The 12623-nt window shown below is 43.5% G+C and overlaps 1 protein-coding gene across 1 annotated transcript; it reads right to left on the bottom strand.

The window, feature by feature from the left end:
* Positions 1 to 4061: 4061 nt before the first annotated feature.
* GORASP1 (golgi reassembly stacking protein 1) lies at positions 4062 to 12057 on the bottom strand. Its single transcript, XM_054273667.1, has 9 exons — positions 11961 to 12057; positions 10028 to 10108; positions 8813 to 9016; positions 8096 to 8182; positions 7635 to 7765; positions 6979 to 7120; positions 6339 to 6483; positions 5889 to 6044; positions 4062 to 5608 (listed from the first exon to the last, which is right to left on the bottom strand). The coding sequence occupies exons 1-9, from the start codon at positions 12021 to 12023 to the stop codon at positions 5325 to 5327; spliced, it is 1293 nt and encodes a 430-aa protein (XP_054129642.1). The 5' UTR covers positions 12024 to 12057; the 3' UTR covers positions 4062 to 5324.
* Positions 12058 to 12623: the final 566 nt, after the last annotated feature.

The raw sequence follows: 12623 nt of genomic DNA, 5'->3' as shown, positions 1-12623 counted from the left end.
TTTTGGAGCTTGAATTTAACAAAGGGCTTCAGAGTGCTTTGAAGCCTCAAGTAATGCAATGGCTGAAGAAATGGCAATGCCTTAGCAGAATTAGCAGAATTCTGTGAAGATAACCTTGTAATGTGGTTGGATGTAAGAATTTCTGAGGTGAGCAGACCTTCAGATGTGAGCACTGAGTCCTGTTGAGGGGACAATGTCACATGGGCTGTGCTGCTTTTGTACCATGGAAGTATTTTGTGCTAACAGGTGACCTGTGCCAGTTGCTGCTGAGCTGTCTGGGTGTGGAAAGGTTGTAAGAGGCACATGGGAAATCAAACTGGGTTTCCTGATGTTGAAAATGCCAGGACAGAATGCTCAGAGCTTTTGCTGTGGGAATTGTCAGCTGAGCTGCTCTCTCAGAGCTCACATTAATTCAGAGCCCAAATGTGCTCCCAGATTCCCAGCTCTGACTTACTTGGTGTATAAAGTGAGAGAAGGGGTTTTTTTTGCTATTACCTTTAAAATTCTGTCACCTTTTCTGGAGTTGTGCTGTCTGTAAAAGTCCTGAAGGCAGAAGGAGGAGAGCATTGAGTTAATATGAGTCACAGCCCCTGGGAACATTGTGAGCAGAGAGTTTGATTGCCAGAATCGTAGAGAAGGCTGCAGGTTTGCAAAAATTAATTAATTTCCATGTTCTTAATGGGAAGGAGTTGTAAATCTGGTGTTTAGTAGTGCAGCCTGTCTCCCAGAAAAGCATTTAAATTGTGTATGACAGGTAATTTTTTATTCTCTTTAGATGGAGTGGGGCTGAGAACAGGAGACCTTGGCTCAGAATTGTAGCTGAAGTGTAAGTAGCATTTTAGGATGAGAAGAACTGCTTGAAGGATTTACCAGTAACTTTAAGAAACACTGAAAAAAAAATTCAAAATAAGCTCTAGGCAGAAAGGTGGTGGACTCCCCTTCCCTGGAAGTGTTCTAGGCCAGGCTGGATGGGGCTCTGAGCATCCTGTTCTAGTGGAAGGTGCCCCTGCCCATGGCAGGGGGTTGGAACTGGATGAGTTTATTACAGGATCATAAATGGTTTGGGTTGGAAGGGACCTTAGTGTAGTTCTGCCTCTTGGTCTTGGGATTTATTTGTTGGATTGTCCAGGAGAAGGGCAGCCAGGGGCTGGCAGGGCAGTTACTGGTATAGAGATATTACACCAAGGTATGATTTTTCCTTTCACAGAGGTCCTGTTTGATTCAAACTTTATCCCTGGAAATGTATTGAATTTGATATTTAGAATCCATCTAGCACATGCTCTTACACTGTGGATGTGGTCCTGGCTCCTGAACAGTGCCAGGAAAAGTCACTTCCCAGCTGGATAACAGAGCTGCTGGGAGCACACACACACTTAACAGGAAAGTGATTGATTGAAAGAGCTCACTGTTCTACCGTGGAGGTTTTTCTGTGCAGAGCTGTGCAAACACCATGCAGAGCAGAGGTGCTGACTAGAGCCTGGGTGGGACATGTCTGATCTCTGTCTTGAGGATACTGTGACACTATTCTAGAGGTCTTTTTTGGGGAACTCTGAATGCTTCATTACATATTAATTATATATGTAATAATTACATATTTGTGACCGTGTTCACAGGGGTCTCAGGATGAGGGAAGAGATGAGGATCTGACTCCATGTTTCAGAAGGCTGATTTATTATTTTATGATATATATTACATTAAAACTATACTAAAAGAATAGAAGAAAGGATTTCATCAGAAGGCTGACTAAGAATAGAATAGGAAAGAATGATAACAAAGGTTTGTGTCTTGGCTCTGTCCAAGCCAGCTGGGCTGTGATTGGCCATTAATTAGAAACAACCAACATGGGTTAATCCAAGATCTACCTGTTGCATTCCACAGCAGCAGATAATCAATGTTTACATTTTGTTCCTGAGGCTTCCTAGCTTCTCAGGAGGAAAAATCCAAAGGAAAGGATTTTTCATAAAGATGACTGTGACACATATTAATTACATATTGTAGTTTAGAAATGTAACTTTGAGCAAACTGTTGAAATTCTGCTACAGCAGAAGCAATGCCAGTTGTGTTTGCTTAAGGCAAAAGCCAAGAGGGAAGTTGTGTGGCAGTGCCCAGGAAATGGAACATGTTAATCAATGCAATGAGTAATCTGTGGATGCTTTCTCTTAGAGCCTGTTCTTGTGTTAGTGCTTGGAGGTGAAAATCCTTGCCCAGTTTTGGGGGAAGATGGAGAATGCATGTGGAAGTACATGAGCCCACCAGTATGAGTGGTGTATGATCTGTGCTCAGCATTGCAGAGATCCATTTGCCTGCAGCATTTCTGAGTTGCAGCTCAGGGAAGTTCAGCCAAGTGTGGCTGAGCAGCCTCTGCACAGAGCCTAGAGAGTACAGCAGGAGCTTCAGTAGATTGTCAGACCTGCTGTGGAAGTTTGAGGAAAAATTAAATCATCAATGCCTGATTTGGTGTTATAATAGTTCTTCTAGTAGGTGCATGGCTTAAAGACAATAAACACATCCACATTCTCTCATTCAAGTTCAGCATCCATATTGTTGCTAATAATGAGATTTGCATGTTTACCTCTATTTCCTTATCATGATCTTGGGGGGTTACAATCATTCCTATACAGGGTTATGCTGTATGAAAGTTCCCATGGATCTGGTCAGCCTCAGCTGGGGCAGGGCTGGGCCAGCTCTCTGTGGCCTTTGCTGAGCAGAGGTTGGAGCACCCAGGTGGGAGGAGGTCCTGTGGCTCAGAGGCTCCTCCTGGCTCAGCCCCATCAGCCATGCCTGGGTGCTGTGGCACTGGCAGGAGCAGGGCTCAGGGGAGATGGGCTTTGCCTAATCCTCACTCTAATGCTTGAGCTGCTGGGAGCCTCTGTGGATTTAATGCCTGCCAGGACTGTGTCCTCAGGCTCAGCTGGTAATTCTAGGGAGCAGCTCAGGGCTGGCAGCTCATCCTGTTGTGTCTGGCCATGCAAACCACCCTGCTGCTGTAACATCTGAGGTGACCTCCTTCTTCTCCTGCCTTTGTCCTACCCTTCTGATGCTGCATAGATAATCCTCCTTGTGTCTGCAGAAGAGCTCTCAAAGTTCACACAGTGGGAAAAAGGTCACATCCAGCTCCTGCTTACCTGGAAACAGATCTTTGGGACAGCAGCAGCCTGAGTGGCTGTTTAGTATTGGCTCTAAATCTAGCCACCCTCAGGTGCTTCTCCCATTCTTTTTGTTTTATTTTGAAACTAGAATTCCAGTCACTTTTCTCACTTTGCACCCACAAACACGAGTACTCTCCACTTGCAGCTGTGAGGGAATATCCAAGTTGGTAAGAGGAAAGAAATTTGATGAGGAGCTCCAACTCTTCACCTCATTTAGCATTTGAATGATCAGGTTTCATGTTTGGAGAACACAACATTCTCTGGCTCGAGGTTTAACTACTTGGTTTTCCAAACCCCTTCCCAGAGCCAGTTAACATGACACACAGAGGCTGGACACAGACTGAAGGAAGTTTAACCCATTTATTATGGTGACATTTGAAATCTAGCATGAGTTTTGATATTCCCTGCTCTTAGATTTCTAAAAGGTGTTTATGGTACAGAGTCACTTAAATAAGCTATTGCCATCTCATGGCCATTTTTGAGAAAGATAAAGGACTAGAAACAGTCCTAAATAAACAACATGAATAAAACACCACCTAAGTGTCTTAGGCATCAGGCTCCAAGATCAAACAAGCCTAGGAATAGTTTAAATTATAGTTTAAATTACATTTATTTTTAGTGTTTGGCTGTTCACCCTTGTAACATTCAGCTGAGCGAACAAAATAGGAAATTTATTTTAGCAACATAGGAAATAAAACTGGCCCACAATTAACAGACCCTTTAGCAGACTAGAATCTACTGTCAATTCTACTGTCTTTAATCAAAACTCAATACATTCTTTAAAGCAACAGGTACTTTGTCAATCCTGTTCAGAACTACTGTGCTTGCAGTATTTCAGACTAACAACAGATCAAGGACAGATTTTTTTTGTCAGGGTGGACTCATCTGAAGCCCTCATGAGCTGTGACCCTTTGGCTGAAGCTGAGCTGTCACAGGTAAAGCTGTGGGACCCTGAGTCCCCCCTCAATCAGCACCAGTGTCACTCACTGACAGGGCAGAAACTGAGCAGGAGCCAGGGCAGGGAAAACTAAACCAGGCAATATTGTGCTAAATAAGTGTACTTTAGTTTATAGCCTAAACACACACCAGCCTTGTACCCCACTCTCTATTTACAAAGGGTTTTCACTGCAGTAGCTCTATTATTGCCCATCAGCAGCTTTGAAATTCATGATAAATCACTGCCCTGAGGATTATAAAACCATCCATGCCTTCCATTGTTTATGTCATGCTTGCCCTTACATTCAAAAGTGATTTGGAGACAAATGCAAACAAAAAAAGGCTACAAAACCCAATTGCTGGTGCTGCACAACAGCCCTGTTTTAAACTTAAAATAATTTGTATAAAAATAGCAATGGGTAAATAGAAAAGCACAAAGGAAAGCTATTTCTTGGTCACTACAGCAGCCAAGACATTCAATCTTCAGCAAAAAGATTCATCACCCCTACTTTAAAATCATCTTCAATTTATTTCAAGTAACCACCATCATTCCCCCCCTCACTGTTTATTTAACTGCAAGGCCCCCACCTGGTCCACTCAAGAGCAGAAGTGAATGACAGGAGCCACCACCATGGCTTTGTCCCATTTGAGGCTGCAATTTCAAACCTCATTGTATTTCCTTTCTGCCCAAGTAGGGATAAAGAAGGTACACAAAGGACTGTTGCAGAGAAGGGAATTAAACCAAGAAAAAGAAGAGTCTAGTAAGAGTACTAGAGTAGTAAGTAAAAGTATCTTAGTGTAAAAATGCCTTGCAAGTCACAAGAACAGTCTAACCAAGATGTACCATTAGAAAAGCTTTCTAACAAATCAAAACTATAAATATTTTTTAATGCCATCAAACATACTGATAAAAATCATCACTAAGTGTCACTCTTCAGGCACAGTGCCTTTGTAAATACATTCAGGAGCACTTTTAGGCAAATCTGAATTCATGAACTTGACATTCTGCCAGTGTCCAACTTGTTTCTGCATCAATTTCTCTATTGATTGGGTGATTTTGGACAGCATTCAAATTCTGAACATAGATCAATCCATTAAACAGTGATTGGAAAAGACAACAGGCTATGTACTTCATGTGATTTCTTTTCTAGTATTGTCTACACTAACAAAATAGAGTAACTGTAATTCTTCAAGATCAGAAAAATATTCAGCAGTCTGTAAACAGCAGCAGGATCCATTTCACACAGGATCTTGTGCAGCTGCTTCTCCTTTCTGCTCACTTGCTGCTTCATGCTCTGGTGTCTCTGGAGCAGGGGGTAGGGAGCTCTCCATGCTGTTCACAAGCACCTTGGGCTCCTGGTTATCTGCATCAGTTCCTAGTGTTGTTTTTGAAGAAATGTCATGAGGAAGATCAAGAGAAGGTAGAGATGGAATTGAAGGTAGGAGGTCATCCAGGGAGGACTGCTTGCCTGATCCTTCAGGATATGGGGTTAAACCTTCAGGGTCCAAAGCTGAGGAGTTTTCTGGGAAATGGAGAGAATTGGTAAAAAACCAAAACATATCAGGCTAACAGACAGTGCCTCAGCATTTTCATTAAACAAAGAGACCCACATGCTATAAGCTTATGGAAAAGCACATTCATTTTTTCCATTTCTAAACCTGATTTCTGCTACTTTTTTCCATTCCATTTTTGATGATTTTTATTAAAATCTGCCTGTTTCCAAAAACTGTGATAATGTTAAGTGAACATGAGTTGGTGCCGTTCCAGAAACAAGACCCAAAGGAAATAATGACTGCACTTACCAAAATAAGCAGAGGCTTCACTCTTTGGCATTAATGTTTCAGAGCCTACAGAAGCTCCTGCTGCTGGCATGTTGAAGGGGGCAGATGAGGACAGGTTGGACACTTCTGTTAAGCTTGTGAACTCAGAAACTGAAATTCCAGACATATCTAGAAATCCTGAAGGAGAAAGCAAGTATTAGTTAGATGCAACACAAAATGCTAGATTCAAAAGGACATATTCTATCCAGACTGAAGTCAGTCAAGTCCCCTTCCTTGGATTTCAAAGCTGTAGAATTTGGGTACCAGGTAAGTTAAATTTATTTGCCTTTAATAGGAAGTCAAAAACCTCAAGGCAAACCACCACCAGTGCTCACAGTTCTGAATTTAAATCTATAGCTTGTTTAAGACCATATTAATTTCTTTAGATGTACTCTTAAGAATTGGTGAAAAAAAGAACCCAAGAAAACATACCTGGATCCATAACTCTCTGGAGAGGGGGAGGAGGAGAAAGGGAGCTTTCTGGTGAGTAACCACTCATTTCCTGCCCTGTGGAATGATCCAAGTTCATAACTGCTTCAGAGCTGTCATTCTGAGAGGTAGGTGCCAACAATGGAGTCTGGAACAAGACAGCAAAAAGTAAAAACAGTGTTTTACATCAAAAGCTTCACCTGTAGCTAAACCTCCCATGAAAGCATCCTGCCTGTCTCCACATGCAGCAGTTCAGAGAGAAGCTGTGATGCTGAAACTGGAAGACAAACACCACTCAGGACATGATCCAGCTCAGCCTTTCAAAGCCTGGCTGTTCTCAGAACTTGGTTCCTGGAGGTGTATCTATCTTTCTCCTAGTGAAGTAGGTGTTCTAACATGATCCCCATTGACTGGCACAGCTGTAGGGTGCAAGACTTGAAAATAGGGAGAAACTATCTGGCAAGAATTTGTATCAGCTGCCACTGGTGATCTGGGACCTGCTCTCCCCTTCCCTTCACCCAACTGCATTTCATTCAATAAACTTGAATGCTGTACTCAAACATTCTGTATTACCACTGTCCCAAACAGCAGATTTTCCAACTCCACAGAACGTGGCAGAGATTGGAATTTATTTTTTTCCTACCTCTGTGTAACCATTAGTGGATGGCAGAGGAGTTCCAGTTTCTGGTGAGGGTGAAGCTGATTTGCTTTCTGGCTTTTTCTTTGATGTCATGGACTGTGTTGGAATTCTGTGCAAATAGCCATATCCAATACCACATCCCAAACTGTACAAGAGAAAAAAATCAAGACACAAAAAGGTGCTCTTAACAAAGCTAATATTTTAAATTTTGACTTTTTTAAACAAGAATAGTGTCTTTTATCTATATCAGGAAATACCTACCTGCAAGAATTTCCACTTAAAGAGTACTCAAAGAATGCTCTGCAATCAACTTTGAGACATGCACAGCTTCGCTTTCAGTGAACTATTTTATATCTTTACAAAATATTTAATCTGACCAGATGTGGGTTTTGTTCTTGCTTTAGCTGAATGTTTTGACTATGAGAATGCAGATAATGAATCTGCTAATGGGGAACTTAGACAGAATTTCTGCCATTTGATTTAATCCTGAATGTGCCCAATTCCTAATTCTAAGCTGATTTTTTTTAATGTAAAGATTAACAGACAAGTGTGAGGAAACAAGGCTTAACATGGAAACACCAATAACTGATAGCAGTAATACCCCTAACAGGAGCTCATTTACAGCAAGTGTCAAACCTGTCATCAAGAGAGATCAGTACCTTCCTTCTCCACCCCAAGCTCCATTGGGAGTCACAACCACCTCTCGGATGGAATCTGCCTCAGTGTTATAAACCATCAGCTTCAGAGGCTTCCCCTCGTGGGATTCAATCAGGGAAAAGAAATCCTCTGACTAGGAAAAAAAAAAAAAGATAAAAAATAGTAGTTAATAAACCCATACGTGCAAGTCAACATTTTACATTATTATTTACTTAATGTGAGATATTAAACACTCAGAGATAGAAGAATCACCAAGGTAGTTTGATCTTAAGTGGCAAATTCTTTTTATTGTCAGACTAAAAATAAAGATGATGTTTATGATAGAAGCTTTATTAAGGTGAGCATTAACCTTCCAAAATCCCTCATTGCCACCCCCATGTGTTTGATGAGATTTATACAAAACAATAAACAGTTGGCAGGCACAAAGACAACCACTGCCTGCTGGAAGACACGTGCACCCTACCTCCTGCAGAATCTGATCAGATCCAACAACGTAGTCAGTGTAAGGCTGGAGACCAGCCAGAGCTGCAGGAGACGAAGGCTCCACGTCCTGTGAAAGAATGACACAAGTTATCTGCACCCCCAGCAGGAGAAACCAGCAAGATCAAAAAGAACCAACTCCCAGAGCAAGGAGGGAAAGAACAATTTGTTAATGGAGTAAAAAAGAAGTTCTCAGATAGTCTACATCTACCTGTGACATCCTGTAGAACATGATGAGTAAGAAAGATGTAGAACATGATGAGTAAGAAAATCTTATTAATTTAAAATTGCATTCTCTGAAGATGCTGAGAAGTTGCATTTGCTTAAGCAACCAGAAATATAAACATTCTTTCCTGTTCAGTTCTACTCTTTCAGCTCTAAATAAATTTATGGTGCTTTTTGTAACATTAAAATTATTTCAGTGTGGTTTAGCCAACACAGAGACACCAATCAGACCAGAATCCTTTTACTTTTGCCATTGGTTCTTCAACATAAAAGGAAAAAACCCTTCCCATCGGTACTGTTTGGTCTGCTTGGGATGGAGTTATTTTTGTCCTTGTCCCTACTCAAACAGCTCAGACAAACCTTCAAGACAGTGTTCCCTTCCTCTGAGTGGCTGCATCACTGTACATTACTAAACATCACACAGTAAAACAAAGTTGCACAGACAGTCAGGAGCCAGCCAAGCTCTGCTGCTCACCAGAACGTGCCACACGTGCTCGTTGGCTCCCTGGAAGCTGCAGAACCTCACACTGGCCCCAAGGAGGCCTTGGCCTCCCCACATGTTGCTGGGGATCACCTCCACCTCTCGGATCTTCATCGTTTTGATGTTGTACACCTCCAGCTTCACTGCTTTCTCAGCATTTGCCTTCAGCAGGTCTTTCAGCATATTGTTCTCCTTGTTCTGTAAAGCAGATGCAGGATTAACATTATTTCCAGTTGCACCTGTAACATCTGTGGCAGAATTTGAATACAAAGAGCCAAAACTATCAAAGTTTAGGCTGTGTGGCTCACAAAGAATCCCAGCAATTTCCAGTTCAATTTTCTTTTACTAGAAGGCAGTCAGTACTGTCAACACACATCCCTTTACATAAGTACTTCCTGTTATTCCATTTCATCGCTGGCATTCCTGTCCTTCACAACTGCTGTTAAATAACACCAGTAGTATCAGATGCCAGCTGTAGTCTAACAATGAGCAGCAACATTTCACTTCATGTCTCTGAGCCCCATCCTCTTCAACAGCCCTCCAAAGTCACTGCACAGTGGCTGTGAAAGAACAGCTTCATTTCTGTCATGTTAGAAAATGAAATGATCTTTCCCAAAATCTGCCCTTATAATGATCACTTCCAAAAAAGACATCTCCTCTCATAAAACCAAGACAAACTTAATGAATTCAGCTTGAATGTGGTTATGGTGGAGCATACAAGGCACAGCTCTGACAAAACCCCAACCAAAACCCAAAAAAACCCCATCAACCAAAACTCAACTCTTCTCCCATACCTCAACACACAGGAATTCTTGGGCTCAGATGTATAAGTAGGCACACTGATTCTTTTCCATGTTTTATCAAGTGTTGAAACAAGTTTGTTTAAACAAACATTGAGCTCTGACTATTGACTCACCAGTTCAGTATTCACCTTGTGGTAGAAAATATGTACAAATGAGCAATAACAAAAACATTGTGTTAACCTGTTAAGAAGTTAAGGTGAGTAAAGGCATAAACAAAACCTTTCCTTCAAACTTGGGGCTAGCCAAAGAGACTTTGGACATCTGCAAGTTTTACTTTACTTTTAATGTCAAATGTGAAAAGTTTCTCTGCTTGTGACAGCTGTGGTTTTTACCTTTCATCATCACTACAGTGCCCACAGTTCATGTAGGGAGGAAAATAACACCACTGAAATCATCTGAGACTTACAAGCCTCGTGTGTCCTATGGCAATGATGAAATCAAAGAAAGGTTCCAGTCCTCCTTGTTGGGCTGGGGAGTTCTCCTGAACCTGCAGAACACAGATTTTATTGTTATTCCACACTGACCTCCAGTTACATAAGGGAAAGTGTTAATATTTACACTTGATTCAATATTTACTTTTGAGCTGAGCCAGAGATAAGGCACCAAATGACCACCCTCAAGCAGCACCCCATAATTAGGCTCTTACTTCTATATAACTATGAACAGATACCCAAATCAAGCTGTAAAAAGCAGGTTTTGAACCCCATATACGACACAAATATTGTAATTCAGAGTTCACAACCTGGAATTATTAAATACTGAATACTTTGGAGAAAATTTGGGTTTTCAATGTGCTGCTGCAGGATTTTCTCCTGTGGTTCTAACACTGTGAGAATCCTCACATCAAAGCCGTTTTTCCATGAACACAAGTGACAGCTGGGTTCCCACATTCCCAGCCCACTGGAACAGGAATATTTACACAAGCACACACTTCTCACAAGTTCTGGTCAAGGAAACTGCCACCACTTACAAAAAATTCCTAAGCAATAGATTTGGGACATCTCAGTTTCATAAGAACCAAAGCTGTCATAGAGGAGATGCCATCACTAGAGAGAACACTCATAAAACACATTCATACCAGGAAAAACCCCACAAAAATTCTGCAACTACATTAAATCCACCCACGTCAAGGTGCACTGACAAAGCAAGATGGTGTAAAGGAATCACTGACAATTTGCTCTTGACTTCACTTTTTGTTAACTCAGAAGCCCTTAACCTGAGATATATTTGACTCCTGAGGGCCAACTCACAATTTAAGCACAAAATTAAAACCCAGGCATCATCTAAACTGGGAAGTTCATTGCTAGGAAAGTTGCATCTTATATTTGGTCTGGTGTTACCAAAATTATATATAAATATAAATATAAATAAATATATATATATATATGTATTTAAATATATATGTATTTATGGGGGGGTTTTTAATAGATAAAGTTGTATTGGTATTGGGGCTTTTGCTGACAGAACTATTTATAAAAGTTATAAAAATATATTTAATAGCATAGTTACTGCAGTAAAGCTTCTAAAGCAAAAATAAGAATAAAAATCATGCTTTATTTTCAAACAGTCAAGACTGAGCACTGTAACCACAGCTGGAGCTGTATTAACTTTTATCACAGCCCTGTACTGCATCAAAAGCAAACAGGCGGCTTTATACAGATGCTGAGAAACGCAGAATGCAGAAGAAGTGGAAACAGCACGTGGCAGCAACGCTCCTATTCTTATTCCAGGAAGGGAAAATACCCACTAAAAAACGATAACTCATGCAAACAGCTGTTATCTGCCCATCCTTAAACTTCCAGATATGCATTTACACCTCTGTACGTGCAGACATCTGCTAAATAGAGGAGTTACAGCAGACTTTCATCTGGGAGAGGCAGCCACGGGGGAAACACCGCTGGAAGGGGAATTAACCCCCTAGCGTGATGCTGTGGGGATTCACAGGGAAGGGAGCAGAGAAAGGAGGGAAGAAGGGAATAGGGAGAGAGAACAAGAAGAGCAGAGAGACCAGGGACAGATGGAGGCGAGCAGGGAGGAAAGGAGGGGAACAGGGAGGGAAGAATCGCTGTTCTACTCTCGAACTATTTCAGGCTCCCCCGGGCTGCTCGGCACCCATTCCCGCCAGGTCGCGGCCCCGAGCTCGCTGCAGCCCCCGCGGGTCCCGGCAGCGGCGCGGCCGCCCCGCCCCGCCCCTGCCGCCGTGGCAGCTCCGGGACGGAGCCAACAGCCGGAGCCGGGGCGGCCCGGGTGTGGCAGCGCGACCCCGCCGGAGCCGCCCCAGCGCCCGCCGCCCCTCGCGGCCCTCCCAACCTCCCTCCGTCTGCCCGCGGCCGCCTCACCCCGTGCACGTGGAATCCCTCGGCGCCGCCGCCGGGGCCCTCGGAGCTGGAGCCCAGCCCCATGGCGGCCGCGCCGCCAGCGCTCCGCCGGACCCGAGCGGAGCCGGCCCTCAGGCGGCCGCGGCCCCCGGCAGCGCCCGCACGCCGCTCCCGCAGGCCCGAGCAGCAGAGCGCCGAGCGCAGCGCCGGCACACGGCGGAGCGATGCGGGAACGAGACTCGACTCCGCGCCCTGGCGCGTCACCGGTGGGGAACGCCCCCTAGCGACGGGGGCGGGGCGGGAGAAGCGAGGCGTTGCTGTGGGGGGCGGAGAAACGGCGTGGCTATTGCCGAAGGGCGTGGCCTGTGCTGAGGGGCGGGGTCAGGTCTGAGGGGCGTGGCCTGCGCTGGAGCCCCAGAACCACAAAATCGCTGAATTTCGGAATTTTTTAGGTTGCGAAAAAACTGAGATCACTGAATCCAACCTCTCAATGAACACCACCGTGGAGACAGCCCATAGCGCTTCAATGTTCCCTCAAGCACCTCCAGGCACGGTGCCTCCACCCCCTCCCTGGGCAGCCCCTTGCAATGTCTGATCAGCCCTCTCTGTGAAGAAATTCCTCCTGTGAAAAATGCCAATTTTATGATTGGCTTTTCGCGAATATTACAATGAATATTATATGTG

Source organism: Melozone crissalis, unplaced genomic scaffold, assembly GCF_028551555.1.
Source record: "Melozone crissalis strain CALT ecotype California unplaced genomic scaffold, PUWL_Pcris_2 ptg000016l_1, whole genome shotgun sequence".
In the NCBI taxonomy this organism is placed as follows: Eukaryota; Metazoa; Chordata; class Aves; order Passeriformes; family Passerellidae; genus Melozone; species Melozone crissalis.
Note: the sequence above shows the minus strand (reverse complement) of the source record. Positions and strands in the feature narration are given on the sequence as shown.

Coding starts and splice junctions, on each gene's coding strand:
- GORASP1 (XM_054273667.1), bottom strand. CDS start 12,023: ATGGGGCTGGGCTCCAGCTCCGAGGGCCCCGGCGGCGGCGCCGAGGGA. Junction 9,017..10,027: donor CCATAGGACACACGAGGCTT/GTAAGTCTCAGA, acceptor TCTGCTTTACAG/AACAAGGAGAACAATATGCT. Junction 5,609..5,888: donor TGAAGCCTCTGCTTATTTTG/GTAAGTGCAGTC, acceptor TCCATTTCCCAG/AAAACTCCTCAGCTTTGGAC.